The sequence below is a fragment of the Saimiri boliviensis genome, chromosome 17, assembly GCF_048565385.1.
Source record: "Saimiri boliviensis isolate mSaiBol1 chromosome 17, mSaiBol1.pri, whole genome shotgun sequence".
In the NCBI taxonomy this organism is placed as follows: Eukaryota; Metazoa; Chordata; class Mammalia; order Primates; family Cebidae; genus Saimiri; species Saimiri boliviensis.
The window spans coordinates 68,605,950-68,627,186 of record NC_133465.1 but is presented as its reverse complement, the minus strand read 5'-3'; the positions used below and the strand labels follow the sequence as shown (position 1 = coordinate 68,627,186).

General features: G+C 61.7%; 1 protein-coding gene across 5 annotated transcripts in view; it reads left to right on the top strand.

Annotated features, from left to right (window-relative positions):
* RBFOX3 (RNA binding fox-1 homolog 3) overlaps positions 1 to 21,237 on the top strand; it is a 93,085-nt gene that overhangs the window by 62,685 nt on the left and 9,163 nt on the right. For 3 of the 5 annotated variants that reach the window (XM_074389026.1, XM_074389027.1, XM_074389024.1), the window contains exons 2-6: positions 3,649 to 3,903; positions 12,811 to 12,948; positions 15,479 to 15,532; positions 16,342 to 16,434; positions 17,854 to 17,914. In XM_074389026.1, coding sequence (XP_074245127.1) covers positions 3,649 to 3,903; positions 12,811 to 12,948; positions 15,479 to 15,532; positions 16,342 to 16,434; positions 17,854 to 17,914 — 601 coding nt within the window. The remainder of the gene's footprint in view (positions 1 to 3,648; positions 3,904 to 12,810; positions 12,949 to 15,478; positions 15,533 to 16,341; positions 16,435 to 17,853; positions 17,915 to 21,237) is intronic. The other 2 variants (XM_074389028.1, XM_074389025.1) reach the window with 1 other exon arrangement.

Genomic DNA, 21,237 nt, shown 5'->3' with positions numbered 1-21,237 from the left:
CCCGAGTAGAATGCCAGGGATGCGGCCCTGCAGGGCGCTGGAGGTAGGGTGAGGAGGAGGCAGATGGGACAGGAGCTGCCCTTTCTTCTTTTATTTTTCTTTATTTTTTTTTTTTTCTGAGATGCGGTCTTGCTCTGTGGCCCTGGCTGGACCACAGCGGTGTGACCTTGGTTCACTGCAGCCTCCGGCTCCAGGCTCAGGCAATTCTCCTGCCTCAGCCTCCCGCATAGCTGGGGCTACAGGCATGCACCTGGCTAATTTTTTTAATTTTTTTTGTAGGGTGGGTCTCACTGTATTCCCAGGATGGTCTCGAATTCCTGGGCTCAAGCAGTCCTTCCACCTCAGCCTCCCAAAGTGCTGGAATTACAGACATGAGCCACCACGCCCAACCGGGAGCCCACCCTTTCTCAGGCCTTGGAGGAGGTGGGAGGGGGGCTGGAAAGATGGTGCAAGTTGGTGAAGGCGCCAATCAAATATTTCTCAGCAAAGTCACCTCCCCCACGCCTGCAGGGCCCTCATGCTACACCGTCCACACTTTCCCTTCTGCTCTTGCTCCTGTTTTTCTGATCTTGTCTCTGGCCATCCTGGGTGTTCGATGCTCTGCAGCCCTCCTCTTCCCTCTCCTCCTCCCTCATGGATCCACCCCTTCCCACTGGACTCGGTCACCAACGCGTGTGCCAACAGCGGACGGTGGGGCCTCACCAGCTACCTCCGAGCGGTGAGCAGGCATCCTCCCTCCAGTGTGTACACGCACCCGTGCGTGCTTCCCTCCCGTGGCCCAGGAGCTCGAATGCCACCCCAGTTTCTGAGTCTGCAGAGAGAGGGAAGGGACCAGCTGGCTTTGTGGAGGGGTGGGGTCAGGAGGAGGACCGCGTTTCTGCTCCTTAGGTTCTCACTTAGCAAGTCTGTCACAGGGCGGCGAGCACCGAGACGGCCCCCGCTGCAGAGCCCAGGGACGGTGGGCACTGGGGGCGTCAGGGAGCAGGGCACGGCTGGGCTGCGTAGGCTCCACCCTTCCAGCTGGGCATACCTGCCCCAGGTTGCTGGGCCCCCGGGCGGAGGGTTTGGGGCCGATAAACAGGAGACATGGCCGGGCCTGAAGCAGAACACCCAGCCTGGGGCCATCTCCCTGCTGCTGCCAGGCCCCGTGCCGCCCCCAGTGCTATAACAAGGCTTTGACATCCAGGCGGGTGTTTTCTGAAGCTTTCCTTCCCTGTTAGACTGCAAGCCCCACCAGCAGGGAGCAGGGGTGTCGGGGTTGCTGCCCACACAGCCCCTGCCCTGGCATGAGCCTGAGACAGAGGCTGGAACCCTCCTGGCCCCACTGACAAACCTCGCAGTACCCATGCAAGAGTTGTGGGGTGGTCTGAGCACGGTGGCTCACGCCTGTAATCCCAGCACTTTGGGAGGCCGAGGTGGGTGGATCACCTGAGGTTAAGAGTTCAAGACCAGCTTGACCAATATGGTGAAACCTGGTCTCTACTAAAAATACAAAAATTAGCTGGGCACGGTGGCGAGCGCCTGTAGTCTCAGCTACTCGGGAAGCTGAGGCAGGAGAATTGTTTGAACCCAGGAGGCAGAGGTTGCAGTGAGCCGAGATCATGCTACTGTACTCCAGCCTGAGCAACAGAGCAAGACTCTGTCTCCAAAAAAAAAAAAGGTGTTGGGTTGATTCGTAGGAATGAATGAAGGATGCAGAGGACAGGCAGGGGATCAGGGAGGCAGGACACGTGGACATGCAAGGTCCACCCGTGCGGGGCGCATGGGCACGAGGGGTTTCTCCTCAGCCAGGGGAGGCACTGCCCGGAGCCCAAGAAGACAGGAGCCAGGCAGAGGAGGGGTGTGGATGTGGAGGGTGGCAGGAGAGAAACTACCCTGCACAGGCAGCCCCCAGCCTCTGCCTACATCTGGCAGGTGCTCTCTCCCTTGTGTGGTATGAACAAAGTGTTCGTGGCCCCGGGAGATGGGATCATGGGGTAGAGGTGGAGGAGAGTGAGGTGATCAGCCTCTTCCCTGCCGGGCACGCCTCCCTGCCACCGCAAACCCCACCTTCAGCAAGGACGCGGATTCCTGCCTGTCCCTGCCAGGGCGGCTGTGATTGTCAGATCCATCCACATCTGAGCAGGGCTCCTCATCCTCGGCCAGGCTGCTCCAGGCAGAGGCAGCCTCTGTCCTTCCAGGCAGTGGGGCCTCCACACCGTAGACTCCTGGGGTGCGAGTGCCTCGCCTGCTTAGGGGTGTGTCTGCAGCAGAGGACAGCGAGTCAGGGAGGCCAGAGTCCGTCCCCTCTGCCGCCTCCAGCTGCACCTTTTGCTCTCCTGCCTGTGGAAGGCCCCAGCCCTCCTCCTGGGGTCATAGGACGTCCTGCCGGGATGGCTTCTCGGGTCCTAGGTCAGCAGTTCTCACCGCACCCAGATTACTGGAGGAGGCCTGGGGTGCACACTGGAATCTGCATGGCCCATCCACAGGCTCCCAGGTGCTGCTGATGCTGCGGGCCCAGGCACTGCAGTTTGACAGGGACTGTCCTAGATCGCTGCTGGGGCCCTGCCAGAGAGCCTGGGCTTCCGAGAGCCTCTGAGAGGGGCTTGGGGAGCCGTTTTTCCCCCTTGGCCAGCCAGCCTTTGAGGGGGCACAGGCAGATCTTCATGGGCTCCTCAGAGATCCTTGAGACAGAGGCTGGAACCCTCCCAGCCCCACTGACAAGCCTCGGTCAGAGGAGACGGGAGGCCGGAGTGCAGCTTCTGCGGTCACGTCCAGGGATCCAGGGCGGGCTGGGCGTCGCCCTCTCACTCCTGCTTTCCAATGGCAAAATCAAGGCTTAATTTTTTTTTTTTTCTTTTTGAAATGAAGTTTTGTCCTTGCCCAGGCTGGAATGCAGTGGCATGATCTTGGCTCACTGCAGCCCCCACCTCCCAGGTTCGAGTGATTGTCCTGCCTCAGCCTCGCGAGTAGCTGAGATTAGTGATTTTAGTAGAGACCAGGTTTCACCACATTGGTCAGGCTTGAACTCCTGACCTCAGGTGATCCACCCACTGAGGCTTAAAATTCTTCAGGAGGTGGGAAGCAGGTGGGTTGGCTCTAAAGGGTAGGAGGAGTAGTCTTTTTGAGCATTCTGTGTCTTGAGTGAATCCATGCCAGTTTTCCAGTGGCGATGGTTTCATGGACATTACGGTGAGGACCCTAGGCAGAAGTTGTATGGATCACTCTTATCCCTTACAACTGCATAAGCCTAGTTAACTTAAAGTGGTTAATTTTTAGAAAAATCCAGTGGATATGCAATAATCTTGCATGTTCTTCACATGTACCCCAAAACCTAAAATGCAATAAAAAAGAAAAAGAAAAAAGAAAAATCGGGTGGTTTAAAAAACCCTTCAGTCATTCATGTCCTCAGGTCTGACAAGTGGGAGTCAACAGGCTCCAACCCAGGGGTGTCTGACTCCAGAGCCAGGCTCCCCGGCATCCCCAGCGAAGCGCCCCCTCCTGCTGTGAGCCGCCCATGCCGGGGAACCCCGCCCCCCATGTAGGGGCTGGAAAAAGGCTGCTGAAAATACTGCTGGAGAAGGTCTGCTCCGCTGCAAGACCCCATCGTCAGGGGCTCTGGGAAGTGGACAAGATTCTAACCAGGACTTGCTCTCTCTCCTTCCACAGAGCGATCAGGACGCCACGGCTCCGCCTGAAGCGATGGCCCAGCCCTACCCCCCTGCCCAGTACCCCCCTCCGCCACAGAACGGCATCCCTGCCGAGTACGCTCCTCCCCCACCGCACCCCACGCAGGACTACTCCGGCCAGACCCCGGTCCCCCCAGAGCATGGCATGACCCTGTACACACCAGCACAGACCCACCCTGAGCAGCCAGGCTCCGAGGCCAGCACACAGCCCATCGCCGGGACCCAGACAGTGCCGGTAAGGGCCCCCACGACCCAGGCCCAGACCTGGAACTTCAGGGAACAGCACCCATCCAGAAGTAGGGAGGAGGGCCCGAGGTGTCAGCTGGGTGGGGGGCCTGCTCGGGGGCTCCTGGGCCCCAGGCTGTGTCTGCAGTGGAGCACAACAGGAGCAGGACCAGGAGCGCAAGAGGCCTGCCCTCTGTGTGTAGACGGCAGGGCTTTTACAGGGTTCCTGGGCCAGAAGTCGTCATCCCCGGCAAAGGTGCTCCCAGCCCTGCTGGACCCCCAGCACCAAGGAGCTTTGTGATGAGCAGGCATCTGGCGGGACGGCCGGGCACCGAGGGGTTGGGTGGCAGCCGCCCTCCTCCAGCTGCCGGGGCCTGGCTTCGCTGCTTTGAGCAAGCTCTCACCCCAGCTGGGGAGGTGTCCTCGCTGCCAGAGACCTGTTAGCGGAAAGTGAAGGAGACGGGCGGAGGGCAGAGGCAGAGCCTCGGAGGCCACCCAGGGCCCTCCGAGCGTTCTCAGGTGGCAGGCCCTCCTATCATTTCTAATCACTTGTAATCTACCTGCTTGGCTGGCCTCCAATCAGATAGCTTCAATTATGTGGTTGTAACGTAGCTCCCAGGCGAAAGTGCTGAGCCCTCACTTCTCAGATTTCCTGAGAGCAAAGAGAGCCGGCAGGGCGTGGCCAAGCGGCAGGCCTGGGGTGGGCTCCGGGTACAAAAACCCAGGCCCTGCCTCCACCCACTCCGCAGAGCCCCTGCCAGCCTCTTCCATTTCTCTGGTCCCCTCCACTGAGATCCCCATGTGCCTCCCCTGCCCCTGCTCTGGGGCTCCAGGTTCATCTCACCGTCCCTGCTGGCCCCGTCCCAGCTGCTGGCCCCGTCCCAGCTGCTGGCTGTGCTAGCTGGTGGGGCTGGGCAGGAAGCCAGAGCTCTCTGCACTGCCTGGGAGTGGTACCGCCCTGGCGGCTCCCAATGGTGGTCCCCTCCCAACTGTTCCCTCAGCCTCCTGCAGTCCAGCCTGGCTCCCAACATGCTTCGTGGGTCCAGATAGGAGCCTTCCCTCGGTGCATGCACGGGCAGAGGCTTCCTCCAGCGTCACCCAGGCCCTCTGCAGAAGAGGCCCCCCAGCCGCCTCCTAGGCTGGACCTGACCCTCACCTGGCACCCAGCCGGTGCCCTTCCTCCCTGCTTGGAGCCCTGCCCAGCCTGAGTCGGCCCCGAGGCCATCAGCCTTTCCAGCTCCCCAGCATCCTGAATGTCTCCCTAGGGTTCCTACAGCCACAGGCCACACATGGAAATGGCCAGGCCCTAGGGTGGTAGAAGCGGGGGCCAAGCCATACTTCCCCAGCTGCCCTGGTTCTGTTTATCAAACCGACACCTTGTGTGTGCTTAGAAAAGAAGGAGATGATCCCAAGAGCCAGGGTGGGTTCAGCGTAAACGAGCGCGTCTGGAGCAGGCGGGGTCTCTTTCTCACGGACTCCGATAGACACAGCTCGTCTGCTCGTATCTCTGACCTTAGGGACCAATGAGGTGTCTCTCATGTTGAGACCCAGGGGTTTGTCCCGGGAGAAAGCCGGAAGCAGGAGGGTCAGATGCACAGGTAACAGAGTGGGGATGGACCTAGCACTCGAACTGAGCAACAGAACCGAGAACAGACGCCTCCTGGATGCCTGGGCCCCCAGACACAGCCTACCGGGACACATGTAAAGTCTTCCTTCACTCAGCAGACGTTTGCCAGGCACCTGCTATGTGCCAGGCACTGAACTGGCACCGAGGATACAGAGGAGAAGGACCCAGCCCTGTCCCCCGGTTCCTGCCATGCACGGATGGGAAAGTCAGAAGGGAGGCTGTCTTGGGCCTGGCTCGCCCATGAGAGTCCACGGACCGTGGACAGAATCCGAGGGAGCAGCAGCTGCTGCAAAGGCGAACGCTGCATCCCGACGAAGTGCTCCCCGACTAGGAGGATGGGAGTCCCGCTGCTCAGCCGCCAGCCTCCGGAGCCTCCCAGGGAGCGTGCCCGGGCGGGGAGCACCCAGAGCCCGGGGGGACAGACGGCCGGCTTTGACCTTCCTTTCTTCAGGCTAGGGTCTCTCAGGTCTGGCAGAGTTCAGGGTCATGGTCTGCAGATCTTTCATCCAGGGACTCAGAGGCGAGAGTCATTCTCCATGACCTGCACCCAGGCCGCCTCGGCGTGGTGCCCAATGAAGAATGAAGACGTGGGCAGCCTCAGCGGCCGTGCGCCCTCCACCCTTGGAGTGTTTGTTCAAGTAGAGCCTTCCTACCTTGGAAGGCAGCTGGAGAGTGTGTTTTAGATTCCAGGAGCCGCTTCCTCCTGGAGGCTGCCCGGCACTCGAAACTGAAGGCCAAACACTTCTGTGCGGGCTCTGGTGTCCCCAGGCCCTGTCCTGTGGTCTCAGCAGGGCCTGTTCAGCTCACTCCAGCCTCCCCTTGGCCCTGCCCCAAGCAGACTGGTATTGGGGTCTAGAGCTTCAGGATAGGAAGTGGGGTGAGCTCGGAGCTTTGATCCAGACCAGCCTAAGTCAGAGTCTCCCTGAGCTCCTGGGGCACTCAAGGGCCCATGCAGCCACCAAGTGCCCTGGTCTCTTCTTTCCCCACCATCCACAAAGCGCCACCCAAGGAATCCCCCCCCCAAGAGCCTGCTGCCCAGGTTGGCACCAGGTCAGGGCTTGCAACCCCCAGACACTCCCTGGACCCAGACGCCGCCCAGGCCACCGGAGCTTCCTGCCCTCTCCCCCAGGAGGACTTCCTTCTGCTGGCGCACATGAGCTGCCCTGGCAGGAGGTGTGGCCCTGGCCAATGCAAAGGGGAAACTCGGGATGCCTGTCCAGCCCCCATATCACCCGCCCTCCTGGTAGCTGTGGCAGAGCTGGCCACTAGACAGCAGGCTCCTGTCCGGGTCCAGGGCCCCCACAGGCACCCCGTTGCATCTAGGACCTGCGGCTGATGGCGTCTGGGAGAGGGCAGTGCCCCGTGCCCCCATTCCCCGAGCCTCTGCCTCCCTGTCTCCTCCACCCCAGGGCCCTCAGGCACTTTGGGCCCTAGCCCGGGAAAGGCTTTCCTGGAATTTCTGAAACCACGAGGCCTCTCCCTGCTGCTCCCGCCCTCTGGAGGGTTTCCCGCCAGGAATCAGTGGGAAGTCCATGTTCAGCCAACTCGGGGCCTTTCATGACACCGCCACCACCCAGGTGGGATGCACCCCCAACCCCGAGTCACAGGGGCACAGCTGACCCTGCAGAGAGAAACAGGGTTCCTGGGAGCCACTGGACCCTCACCGACACTGAGACTTCTACAGAAGGCAGAGCACCTGCTGATTGGTGTAGCCTCAACGTCCTCGGGTGAGTCCCGACCACCTCCAGTGGCTTTCTAGCTGCGTCATTCCCCGGGAAGCCTCCTCCCCTCTGAGCAGGACACCTCTTTCCACCATCCGGAAATATGGAGGCTCCTTCCTAGTGGGGCAGGGGCGTCTCTCCTCTTCCATGATGGGAAGGGAAATGCAACAAGAACCACCCGCATCCGAATGCAGGCTCTACTGCTCTCACCTCTCACCACGAAGTCACCTGCCTTCTCTGGACAAAAGCAGCACAGGGTATGGAGTACGATAAGGGGCTCCAGAAGGACCAGGGACCCCATCTCACTACCCTGAGCCACCCCAGGGTCTGTGTTCCCTGGCGGGGGTCACCATCTGGAGCAGTTACTTATTCACTCAGGGTCACGGACGTGCCAGCACTGTGGGCCCTTGGGGGTCACACCCTGTTTTTATGCCCAAGTGACCCTCATTTTGCTAAGAGACTAGCATGGGCCAGACACACTGGCTCACGCTCGTAATCCCAGCACTTTGGAAGGCCAAGGTGAGCGGATCACTTGAAGTCAGGAGTTGGAGACTAGCCTGACCAACATGGTGGAACCCATGTCTACAGAAATACAAAAATTATCCAGGCGTGGTGATCTGCACCTATAATTCCAGCTGCTCGGGAGGCTGAGGCAAGAGAATGGCATGAACCCAGGAGGTGGAGGTTGCAGTGAGCTGAGATTGCACCGCTGCACTCCAGCCTGGGCAACAAAGTGAGACTCCGAGGAAAAAGAGAGGGAGAGATTAGCATATGGATAGAAAATGCCAGACAACTGGACTCACACCTATAATCCCAGCATGGAGGCTGAGGCAGGCGGATCACCTGAGGTCGGGAGTTCAAGACCAGCCTGACCCACATGGAGAAACCCTGTCTCTACTAAAAATAGAAAATTAGTCGGACGTGATGGTGCACGCCTGTAATCCCAGCTGCTAGGGAGGCTGAGGCAGGAGAATCACTTGAACCCGGGAGGCGGAGGTTGTGGTGAGCCGAGATTGTACCATTGTACTCCAGCCCGTGGCAAGAGGGAAACTCCATCTTGAAAAAGAAAATGCCAGACAAAGCAAGAGGGTCACTGTGGAGACTCAGCCTGGAAAGGGAGACGGGATGAGACCAGTGTTTTCCAGAGCCCACGTGGGCTCCTCCATCTGCCAGAGGGGAACTCCCTCGGGTCGGAAGGGCCTGATGCCTGAGGGGCCAGTTCCTGCCCCACTGCCCACTGGGGATCTGGGCTCTGCACCTCTGGCTTCACTCACTCAGGTCCCCGGAGGCCTCTCTGCCTGGTGACCTGCAGCCCCAGGATGAACCTCTGTCCTCTCTGCCATCCGTCGGGCCTGAGCCTCCTCTCGGAAGCTCCCACGCTTTCCCCGATCTTCCGCTTGGGCCACGTCATCTGTAACTGCTGCCTCACCGTCCTGCTCAAGGCCCTCTCTCCTCCGCCAGGAGCCGCAGCCCTCAGTCACTGTGATCTTGGCTCTCGGCTTATGGAAGGGGTGAGGGGGGGGCCGTGGCTGGCGGCTGACGTGAGAAAGGCAGAAGAGAGGAGGCTTTGGTCGCCAAAGCCGCACCACAGTGAGGCTCAGCTTTGAAGCCCCTACCCAGGCAAGGGTTGGGAGCGGACGAGGAGGCAGTCGGCTGCCCATGCCACAAGTACAGAGGCCAGCAGCGGGGCTCAGAATCCTGTGTCCTTCAAATGCCACGTGGGAGCCCATCGTTCCACCTGAGGAGGGGCTGAAGAAGACACCCCAGTAGATGGCTTGAGACCACACATGGAGAACCCCTCCTCCAAGGGTGACTGGCCGCCCACCGGAGGCTCACCAAATCAGGTCCTTGCCTGAGTGCCCAGGAGGTCTCTGGAGGAATGAGAAGAGACGGCGCTACAGTGGAAGGGATTTCCAAACGCTGGTTCATCTTGGGCCACGCCACACCGCTTGGCTCCATGCCAACACAGCCACCAGGTCCCACCTGCTGTGCAGGGTCTGCCTGTGCCCACCAGCCCCCGCCGAGAGCTCATTCCCTTTGCCTTTCACTGTGCCAAGCTTGGGGGCCCAGGCGAAAGTGGGTGCAGGCTCCTCAGGATATGGAGAGTGAGAGATACTTGTGGCATCTAGACCCCCACCGTGAACTTGAATGGGCTGGGGGGACATCCATAATGATTGGGCCAGGACAGAGCTGGGAAGGATGCAGAATCAGGACCTCCAGGCCAGCGGGGAGGGAAGATGTTTTCTCTTTCCCTGCATTTGAGAACCAGAGGCAAAGATGGCTTTAAAAAAAAAAAAAGTGGGGAAAGGAAAGCCCCCGAGAAAGGTTGGAAAGCGGCGGAGGCTGCTGGACTGCTGGCATCTGTGGGAGGAGAGCCCCGGCCCGGGGCAGCCCTTGTGCACTCATGCTCGGGGCTTCGCACACCAGCCAGTTTCACAGCCATGGGACCCACTTGCCTTCTGCCCAGGGCTGAGCTGGGCAAGCAAGGGCAGAGGGGCTGCTCACTGACCTGTGTCCTGGCCCTACTCATGGCTTCTCCCACTCACACCCCATTACCCCACTCCTCCCACCTCACCCTCGGCTGCTCCCCTGTAAAGCTTTGGGTGGGTGACCCAGCTCCCCTGGGTGGGCGTGGGACAGTTCCCGCTGACGTGGCCGCCCCAGCATGCTGAGCGCCGCCCTCTGCTGCTCCGAGGCCAGAGCTGTGTGCCCCCAACCAGGCTGGGATGACTCAGTCACCTGTACCCAAGAGCAGCAGAGGGCACGGGGCGAGTCCCCGTCCACCTAGGAGGAAAGAGCCGTGCCTGTCGGACTAGAGGGTGGGTTCAGACCTCCATAAGGATCAGCGGATTCCTGGACAGTCTCACCTTGGTTCGGGGGTGAGGTCGTCCCCTCCAGGGGTCTAGCACGGGCTTGCTTTCTGCAAGAAAGCTTGGGACCAAAGCAGACGGTAGCAGAACTGGGAAGCTGGCTGCTGGGTGTGTCGAGGTCCCCAGGCTTGGATGGAGGAACCCCCCGCATGCCCCTGTGGAGCCAGAGTCAGCTGCCCTGTGTTGCCACTCCTGGGGGCCGGATGCCAGCCAGACCAGGAGCTCCGGACGTCTGTCATCCACCCTCCTGGCCCTGCCAGCTGTGCCCACCACAGATGCCTCCATGCCAAAATCCAGCCCCCACTGATGGGGGTGGCACCTGTCAGGGAACCCTAAGGAGCAACCACCCACCTTCTCCAAGCCCGAAGGCTCCTGTTCTCCAAGAACCATTGCTGCTTTCCGCCTCTTGGGGTCCCAAGAGAGATGGGGGATCCACCCACGCAGGCTCACGCCTTGGGAACACACTTGTCGGAATTGGGTCAGCACAGCACATGGCCAGTCTGCTGAGACGGGGCCCTCAGCGCATGCCCAGGTGAGCACCAGGGCGGTGGTTCCCTGCTGTGAGATACGTGCCACTTCCTCACTTCTCAACGCAGGGGACAGAGCTGCATCAGGGACATGGACACAGCCGCCCCGCAATCCTGCAGCCCTCTGGACCCCACTCCCTGCCTGCCCCACTGCCAGAACTAGGGGCTGTCGCCAGGGAAGAAGCTTCGGTACGGGGGAAGTTGGGCCCTCCACCTCCCTGAGCAGCCCAGGAAGTGGCAACTTCCTTTCTGGTCACCTAGGGGCACCTGCTGCCCTGGAGAGTGGTCAGAGGCCTCCTGGCCACATGCAGAAATGCAGGGGAGTGGCCTGTCCTTCCAGAAAGGATAACCAAGGTGGCTGTGCAAGAGTTAGTGACAGCCGGACAGCCACTCAGACAGGACTCAAGGGACCAAGCTCTGGCCACGTAGCTGTAGTGTGACCTTGGCAAGGCTCTGCTCCTCTGGGCTCCATTTCCTGTGCCACGGGATGAGGCCTCGGGCACTGTGACCCCAGGCTCCCTGCTCAGCGTCCTGACTCAGCACTCCTTGGTTGCCCGCGACAGATGCCAGCCGGAAAGTGGCTTCGGCAGCCAGGTGCTTTGCCTGGCTGGAGATGCGTGGGAATGGCTCTCTGGGGCCTCTCGTCTCGCCTTTTCCCCTCCTGCTCCTGGGCTGGCTGCCTCTGCTCTGCAGGCCACATGGGAGACCAGGCCACCAGCCTTCCATTTGTAGGGCTGCAGTGTAGGCCTCTAAGGGACCCAGCCTTTTCTACCACTGCTCTGGAAAGGATCCGGGTGGCTGGGGCCAAGACCCTCCTACCTTCGACTCGACTGATACCCTGTCTCAGAAGCCAGTTGGCCTCCGAGGAGGGGTCTCCATGTGTGGCTTCCCACTGTCCCCCGGGAGCGTCAGGAAGCCCAGAGCCAAGGATTCAATCGCAAAGGGTGTGTTTGGGGGATGATCTCACAAAACTCATAAGGGGCAGCATGGCATTGAGGCGGGGAGGCGGAGGAAGCCAGTAACAGGTACATGGTCAGCCTGCTGTTCCCGTGGGCAGCGGAGCTCCAGGAGCTGGCGGAAGCGGGGACGCGGAGAGCCCCTCCAGAGCACCCCGTGGGAGCGGGGGCGTGCACCCGTCTGTGCCTGTCCGCAGAGGGCCTCTCCTGCACCCTGGTGCTTCTGTGCCATCCACTGCCTTGCCAGTGGGCCGAGAGGGAAAACGGCCTTCGAGGCTGGCCCCTGCGGTCTGGCTGCACCCACGGGACTGGCCTGTAGAGCACCTCAGGCCTGGGCCCAGGTGGCGGTGAGCCCACGGCCACCCCGGACAGTCACCCGTGCCTCCACCCCGCCGGTGAATGAAGCGCCTGTCGCACACCCGGAGTTCCTGCCCCGTGGATGCAGCTGGGAGCGAGCCCGGCTAAAGGCCAGCCTTGCCGTGAGCTCGTGGCCAGTCCACTTGAAGACCACGCAGGAAGAGCCTCGCACAGGCCGCACTGCACGGCCTCGGGCGGCACCCCCGTCTTCTCCCCGGGAGCTGGGGGCTGGGGGAGCTTTTATTTCCTGAGCCCCAAGTCTTCGGGAGCCCATTTCCCCACCTGTGTTTGGGCCCAGATGGGGACTGGTCATAAAGGACGGACTCGGCCGCCCCCTCCCTTGGGAGACGCTTCTGGAGGTGACCCTTAAAGGTTCTGAGTGGTGGCAGCAGCTGGAATGAGGAGGAGCCTGGCGGGGGCGGAGGGGCAGCACCTGCGGATAGCTGGACCCTCAGGCCCGCTGACATCTTTCTCCGCGCCTCGTCGGCGCTTGAGAGCCAGCGCGGCCCTCGGGCTCCCAGAACTGCCTTGAGTCGTCAGTGGGGCTGAGAGACCTGGGCCGTGGGAGCAGAGAACAGAGCAGGCCAGGAGATCTTGCCCTGGGCCGAGGGAGGGAGGCGGCCTCCCTGGCCTGGTGTGGGCAAAGGCTGGGAGGTGGGGCCTCTCTGTCTGAGGTGCTCTTGTGCGGTGTTTCGTGGGAACCATCTGCCCCGATTCTGCCAAGGATCCCAGCCCAGGGACGGGAGAAGCCCAGAGCGGTGGGGAGAATCTGGCCCTGACACCCTCCACTCCCGTTGGCGGAGGGCATGGGCAGCCCTGCACGCGGGAGGCAGCCTCCACAGCCGTCCCCTCCCTGCAGCAGACAGACGAGGCAGCACAGACGGACAGCCAGCCGCTCCAGCCCTCCGACCCTGCAGAGAAGCGGCAGCCCAAGCGGCTCCACGTCTCCAACATCCCCTTCCGGTTCAGGGACCCCGACTTGCGGCAAATGTTCGGGGTGAGTGTGTGCGGCCCCGCCCATGCTGCCCTCCACACGCGCCCCAGCTCCAGGGTGGTGCCCACGGGCCCTGCCTTACTGCCCACGCTTGCTCCCCGGGCTTCCTGCCTCCCACGGTGCAGGGAGCCTCCCAGGCCCCAGGATGCCTTCCTCCTGAGCGCAGCCCCGCCCTGACCTGAACGTGCTGGGAGGGTGCCAGGATGCCTTCCTCCCGAGCCCAGCCCCGCCCTGACCTGAACGTGCTGGGAGGGTGGCAGGGCAGAGGAAGGCCTCAGGCTGAGGGGTTGGGGAATCTGTTGTTGCTGCCCCTCAAACCCCACCCCTCCTGTACCCGGCTGGAAATCCACCCGTGGCCCCCACACCACCTGACCTCAGGGGTTTAATAGAGTAACTTTGGGCCTGGCACCCAGTTTGGTTATGACTGCCCAGTTCCCACATTCTGGCTTCTCATCGGAGGGTACCTGGAGGGGCAGCTCAGCCTCCCACAGAGCAGCGGCCCCAGCCCTGGCCTGTCCCGTGTGCCTGGAGGCCAGGCATCAACCTCTCCGGGCCTGCGTCCCCCGGGCCCCCAGGTGGGAGCTTGGGAGCGGCGTGCAGTGCATGGGAAGGGAGGCCTCTCCTGGACTCCAGGTGTTCCACCGCAGGCCTCAGCCCGGGCGGGGTCAGTGTGAGAATGTGCAGGGCCGCCCTTGGGTCCTGGGTTACTTGGTTATTGGACTTGAATGCGCCCGGCAGGTGCTGATGCCTGTGGTGCTGGGGCTGCGTTCAAGTGGGGGGTGGGGGGGGTGAGCAGCAGCAGCCAGGCAGCTCAGCCTGGCTCCCGGGCCTGCCCCAGCCACAGAGGACCACGCGGCCTGGCCGGGTTTTCTCCCTCCCTCCAAACTCCCCCTCCGGCCTGCCGCTGCGCCCACCCACCTCTGCTGCACAGGTAGGCAGCCTCTGACTTCTGAATCCCAGCCCCTTTCCTCATGCCACCCTGACCCAACTGGGGTTTGCCAGGCAGACTGGAGGCACCTCAGGCAGCCCCAGGGTGGAGAAGTCCCCCTCCACCTGCCCCCCTGATGTGACCCCCAGAAGTCCACTTCCCATCTCAGGAGCCTGGTTGGATTTGAGGCTTAGACTCACTGGGGGGCTGGCATGACCTAGAATCATCAGATGGTAAGGACTCTGCCCCTTCTCGACCCTGGGTCCTGGGCAGGCAGCCACATTTCTCTGGGCCTGGGGCTGCCCCTTAAGAGCAGCTGACATTTTGGGGCTCTGGCTGGATGCCCTCAGTGGGTGGCATTTTGGGCCCTGGCTGGATGCCCCCTGCAGGGGGCCTGTTTACATACACTCACTCAGTCCCTGCAGGACAGGGGCACCATCCCCCGTCAGCTCCCCGGGTCTCTACAGGACAGGGGCACCATCCCCCGTCAGCTCCCCGGGTCCCTGCAGGACGGGGGTTACTATTTCCCTCTCCAGCACCTGGCAGAGTTGGGATTTCATAGCTGTCTGGTCTCACTGGCCTTGCTGCCCTCCGCGCCTCATGCCTCCAGGGCTGTGTGGAGGTGGCTGGGAAACCCCCATCAGCTGCCTGCACTGTAGGCTTCAGGACAGGCCCTGGGGACCTCAGAGCTGTTGTCCCGGCCAGCCGTCCACAGGCTTGTGGTCTCAGTACCTGTGAGAGAGACAGGGCTGTCCCATGGGGACTGTGGCCAACAACGGGTGGGAAGAAGGCAGCGGAGCATCCTGGCCCCACTGGCCCTCACGTCCTGCACAGGAGGGCCTGGGTCCAGGTCACTGCTGCTCAGCACCCCACGCCAGCACAGCCCCGAGACAGGCTGTGCAGGGTCCCAGGGGCCTGAGCAGGCTCTCCCTCCACCTGCCTCTTCCTCTCATGCCCTCCGCCCCTTTTTGCCCCTGCCCAACCTCCTTCCCATCTCAGGGAGGCCTGAGGGTCTCATTTCCCAACCAGGGGTCCTACTCCCCCGTGGCCTCAACCTCCAGTTCCTGACCCCAGCACTTCCCCTTCTCTGTGGGACTTTGTCCCTTCTGGGGACTCATGTCCCTCCCTCTCCTCCTCCGCTTCCTTTGGAGAAGGATCTCTCAGCAGACCTTTAGTGTGAGTTGGGGGTGGGGGTGGTAATGCCTTGGGTACGCTATCCCCACCGTAGCCCTCTCCAAGTGGCCAAGTCCCGGAAGGGCGAGGAGGGGGTCACTGGTGATATGCCCATCCCCAGCTGGCAGCTGGAGGCAGTGTCCCAGCAGGAAAAGCTCCCCAAGATGGAAGGGAGACATGGGCCTCCAGGAGAGGCTGGGAGAGCCGCCCCTGCCCCCACGCCACACCAAGGACCCTCTGAGTGACGCCTTGAGCCCCCCCTCCCCACCATCACCCTGTCCAACTGGCCAAGTCCCAGCCGCTCCGTGGCCAGAGGTGGAAGGGGGTCCCGGGGCTCCTCTCCCAAGCTGGGAGCCCCGGGCCAAGCACAGGCCGGGCCCGATCTTGACCTTCCTTTCCTGTCTGCCCCGCTCCCTCTCTCTGTCTCTGCAGCAATTCGGAAGAATCTTAGACGTGGAGATCATCTTTAACGAGCGGGGCTCCAAGGTGGGTGCCGCACGGAGCTGCCGCCTTACCGCGCCGGCTGTAGGTCCCGCCAGGCTAACGTGTGAAATGTGCGTTTCCTTCCTGGAGAGCTTCACGCCCGAGGACCCCTGAGCGACACGGGTGCTTGTATTCCCCGCTCTTCCACCCCGCCCCACCCCACCCCAGCTGTCTGTGTCGTTGCTGCCGCTGCTGCTTTTTCTTTCTGAGCCACCAGGACCTCTTGCCTGCACCCCAGAGCCCTGGGCCCCTGCGCCCGGGTCCCACCCCACTAACTGCTCACCCCAGGGGACCACTGGCCTTGAGGCTTGAGGGAGGGGCTACAGAGAGGGCCCGCTGGGGAGGGTGGCCAGCGGAGACAAGCCCTGCTCCCCTTCCGGGAAGGCACGACCCTCCACCCTGGGCTCTGAGGGTGGAGGCGGGTGGGCTGCCCCTGCAGGTCCTGAAGCCCAGCCTGGGCCCCCCACCCCGAGGTGGGGTTCAGGGGGCAGGCCTGGCCCGTGGTCAGGTAGCGTCTCTTACGTGGCTTTGGCCTGACCCTTTGGAGATGCCAGGCGGTCCGCTCAGGCTGGGCTCAGGCCAGGCCAGCAGCTGCCCTCCCGGGGCCCGTACCCCTCCTGGCATCCTGCCGGTGGCCCCACGACAGACCTCTGGGCTGCCTGCGTCTCTGCCTCAACTCACCTGACTCAACCCCCTCTCTCTCTCTCTCTCTCCCCCCCTCCCCCTGGTCCCCACCCACTCCTCCTCTTCCGCCTCTTCCTCTCCCTGTGTCCTCCTCTCCGTGCCTGTCCTTCCCTCTCCTCTGCTCACAGGGTTTTGGGTTTGTAACTTTTGAAACTAGCTCAGATGCTGACCGAGCCCGGGAGAAGCTGAATGGGACGATCGTAGAGGGACGGAAAATTGAGGTGCTCAGATAAGTGTGCTGCGGCAGGGATGCCCCGAGATCGCCCACCTCCCCCACTCCCCCAGCCGACCACCCCGCCACTGCCGCGCCCTTCGCAGAGCCTGGCCAGGGTCCCCTGGGGCGGGAGGAGGGGCACACTAGGCCAGGGTCACTGGTGCCTGCTGAGCCCTGTCACCTGTCACCCCTTCAGGCTCACCGAGGTGCCCTTTTCCCTGCCTCTTCCCTCCTTTTTCTGGGAGATGCCCTGTCCCCAACCAGACACTGGAGGAGCCCCAGAAATCCTGTATTTGGGGCTCAGCAGCTTCGAGGACCATGGCCAGCCCACCCTGCCAAGGAGGCATTAATCCCCAGACCCTGCCCACCGTGGAGCGGCGGCTCTCCCCAGCCCATCCCCACGTGGCCCGGCCCGGGCCCTGCAGCTGGCCCAACCTGGGCCCCACTCCACCCCTCGTTTGGGTAGAAGCAGAGTCGGCATCGGCAATGGCCAGGGCAGAGGAAGGGACCCGGCCCCGAGGAGGAGCAGGGAGAGGGGCGCTGGGTCCCTCCCTGACACCCACCCCGCTCTGTCCCCTTCTTCCGCGCTCCCTGGAGGCCCAGAGTGCCAATGGGCTGTGTTCCCTTGCTGCGGCCTGGGTGTCCGGAGCTGGGTCCCCCAGTAGGCAGGGCAGCCAGAGGGTGGCTGGAGGAGGGCCGGGCCAGGCACCAAGGCAGAGCCCTCGGGCAGGCGGTGAAGGCCTGAGAGGAGGTTTCCAGACCAGACAGCGCTAGCTCAGCCAGGCTGCAGCCCCATGCCCTCAGGGCTCACACTGAGGATGTAGGGGAGGCAGAAGAGCCCGGACCCCTTCCTGGGGCCCATCACCTTTGCTATTCTGAACTCCCTTCCACACACGCCCCATCCTCTCCATCCCAGGCTGCCCCAGACAGCCTCACCGGGGCTTATGTGTGGAAAACAGGTGGCTTGTGTGCCCAGAGCCCCCTCCCTGGCAGTCTCGTCCTCCTGGGGCACTCAGGCCCCATGGCAGAGCTCTGTGTTCTGCAGCATTGAGGACTCTGGCCTCGGGGGAGGGTGCATCATCCAGGAGGGGCATGTAGCCATCTTGGTTCCCGTGACTAGGTGGGCCTTGGCATCCTCAGGGAGCAGAGGGCATCCCGGAGGCCAGCCTCTTAGCTGGTTCTGGTCAGAGAGCACTTTATGGAGAGTCCACCAGGGAGCTTCTCCCGCCATCCCAGGGTGCCTGGGAGCCTGGGGCTGGGTTTATGGGAATAGCCGTGTGAGGAACACAGGCCAGCAGGCCTGGGTCTGGGGTCCTGGGCCAGGCGGGGCTTTAGCCCGTGCTGGGAGCAGTGGGGACCAAGGCTCTGGATGGCAGGCAGCAGGAGGCTAATCCGCCCTCTCCGTCTCTCTTCCATCTCTGGACAGGTCAATAATGCCACGGCCCGAGTTATGACCAATAAGAAGACGGGGAACCCCTACACCAACGGTAAGGGGCAGGAGGCTGCCGGGATCACTGGGCAGGACGGAGGCCCTGGGGGAGCTGAGGCTGCGGTGGGCTGACCTTCCTGGATTCTAGGCAGCCGCCACCCCCAGTGGCCAAGCTCCCGGGCTGCCGCTTTGCCCCGTCGGAAGTGGGTGGGGCGGAGAAGGCAGAAGGGAGAGCTGGGGGCCACCCACCCCGCTGCTGGCCCCATACAATCAGCCATACCTGGAGTCTTGTGTGGCCCCGGAGGCCTCACACGCCGGCATCTGGTACAGTGGGACAGCATGACCTTCCTGGATTAGGACTTCCTTCCTCCCAGGACCCTGAGTTCGAAGGCCCCCGTGCTGAAACCTGCTGTACCGATTCACAGTTGTAGGCAGGCTCAGGGAGGGCAGCGGGGGCACGGGAGGCCTTGGCTGTGCTTCTAGACCCGAGTTCCAGTTTCTTCATCTGCAAGACAGGAAGAGTGACACCACCCCCTAGAGCGGTTCAACAACACGTGATATCTCTAAGCGCCATGAGCAAGGGCCCAGTGAGGAGGTGCTCAGATTGTGTGGGATGTGATCACACAACTGCCTTCCTGGGGCTTTGTGAGGTGGGTGGGGGCACCGAGACCCCAGGCTGAGCCCTGCTGTCCACAGCATGCGTGGGTAAACTGAGGAATCCTGCGTGTGCACACCACACTGCAAACGGAGGTGGCCAGTCTTCCTTGGAGACGGATCTGCCGATGCTACATGCTGGCTCTGGAGAGGTAGAGGGACCGCTGGTGGCCGCTGCAAATCTCTCCATCAGGCGAGGGGCCTGCTTTGAGTGGAGCAGGTGTGCGCTGGGGCCTTCTCTCATTCTTGACAGCAAGCAGCTTCCCACTCGGACCCCTGAAAAGCCTCAGCACTGCTCCTAGACAGGATGGATCTCCCTGCCAGCATGGACTCTCAGACTGCTCACTCCCGGCCTCTCATGGCCCCGTGTGATAGGCCACACGTGGAGTCAGGTGGGGACCAGCACAGAAGCCTGGACGGGACCGCCGGATGCACCATCTCTCTCCCCAGCTCTTCTCCTGGTGTCTGGTGCTGGCGTGGGACCGGGACTCTGGCCTGGCCCAAATTAGACTTGATTCTCCCGGCCTCATACCCTGCTTTTCTGAGGACTTACACATCTCAAGTGCTTTTTAAAAACTTGGGAATGCAGGCCAGGTGCCGTGGCTCATGCCTGTAATCCCAGCACTTTGGGAGGCCAAGGCAAATGGATCACCTGAGGTCGGGAATTTGAGACCAGCCTGACCAACATCGTGAAACCCCGTCTCTACTAAAAATATAAAAGGTAGCCAGGCATGGTGGCACATGCCCATAATCCCAGCTACTCAGGAGGTAGAGACAGGATTGCTTGAATTCGGGAGGCGGAGGCTGCAATGAACTGAGATCGTGCCATTGTACTCCAGCTTGGGCAACAGAGCGAGACTCCCATCTCAAAAAAAAAAAAAAAAAATGAGCGAGCTCCCGCTTTGAAAGCATCCCGAGTGCTTCCTAGGTGTGACTCTTCTGTGATCTGGCACTTGGCACAGGAGGTAAAAGCAGTAGACATTTTTACTGGATACAGGTGATCAACCAGCAGGGCTGCAAAATCTCTGGAACCAGCTGCCCACTCTGCACCCAAGAGCCACACCTACCGCTATCTGGGCAGAAATGATAATTCAGGGAAGCACGGACTTCAGAACTGACCCATCCCTGAGGCCTTGGGCTGTGCGGCTCATGAGAGGCACGGAACCAACGCCAGGGGGACATCAGGGAACGGAGGGAGTTGGCAACCTCTGCCCACCGTTGCAGCAAGAAGCGTTTCATCTCAATGTCTTCGTCAGCCTGGGCACGGAGGCCTGCAGTGGGATGGCCCTGGGTTCTCCGTAGGTTGTCACCAAAGCCAGCCCATGGGCTCTGGTGGCCTGAGTGCAGCGTGACTTGGCTTCAGCACTCTAAAGCTCGTCAGTTGGGGGCAGAGGTTTCCACTGTAGAAAACAGACTCACCAGGCTTGCCCAGGTGTTAACTATGTATGTTAGAAACGGAGGCCGTCCAGGTAAGTCTCAGGCTGCCTCTGCCATCTGGGGTCCAGACACTGAAACGGAGCCAGCAGAGACAGGTGGAGGCCCCAGAAAGCTAGAATTGGCAGGTGAGGGCACCCAGGAAGCCAGAAGGAACAGGTCAAGGTGCCCAGGGCCATGTGAGGCAGACATAGAGCCTCAAGTGCCACTCACCCAGAGTGGACCCAGAAGAGCCACTGGATGGAGCCTGGGGGAGCCTGGGCTTGGGGTTCAGGGTCTCCAGGACTCTGTTCCATCCTGGACCTTCTAGTAAGAAGAGTCAGCTCTTGGGGCTGGAGGTTTTCCCGTAAAACAAAACGTTTCTTTCAGCCTGAAGTGGTGGCTCACACCTGTAATCCCAGCACTTGGGTGGTTACGGTGGCAGGATCCCTTGAGCCCAGGACTTCAAAACCAGCCTCAACAACATAGGGAGACCCTGTCTCTACAGATAATGTTTTTAATTAGCTGGGAGTGTGGTGGCAGCCACCTATGGCTCCAGCTACTCGGGAGGCTGAGGTAGGAGGATCGCTTGAGCCCAGGAAGTCGAGGCTGCAGTGAGCAGTGATTATCCACTGCCCTCCAGCCTGGGCAACAAAGCAAGACCCTGTCCCCCACTCCGCCCCAGAGGAAAAAAAAAAAAAAAAGTTTCTTCCCTCCTGAAGATTCCAAAGTCCCAACAGTGATGTCCAGACACAAGGTCATGTGTTGGTGGCCGGGGATGCAGGGTGGGGTGAAGAGTTGACCTGAGGGAGGAACAGACCTCGCTGCTCCGCCCTCACTGCCTCCGGTCTGCCTGTCCTGCAGTGGGGTTGGTGGAATCAGTCAGAGGCTCACACGTGGCCTGGGGCCATCGCCACCCTCTCCAGATAGATCTCCCCAGCTAATTAGTGGGCTCCGGTCCCTGCTGTTCCTCCCCACCCGGTGCAAAGGGACAAGGAGCTGGGCTCACAGGGCACACTGCAAAGATAAGACCTGGGTCCACTGAGGAGGGGTGAGGCATGGGACTCACAAGAAGCCCTCCTGCTTAGCCTGTCAGAATGCCTGGAGCCCGAACCGCTCCAAGGCAGCTGGTTTCCCCCGCAGAGGCCACCAGGTGGAGCAGGCCTTAGCCCTGCTCCTGGGTCCCCCATGGGAGAGGAAGACCAGCCTACCTGCAGGAAGGGAGAGGCTGGGATGTAGATGACAGCCTGGGACCCAGCGCGTGGCCAGGAACATGGGTCTGGCTGGGGGCTGCAGGCTGGGATCCCTGGCTCT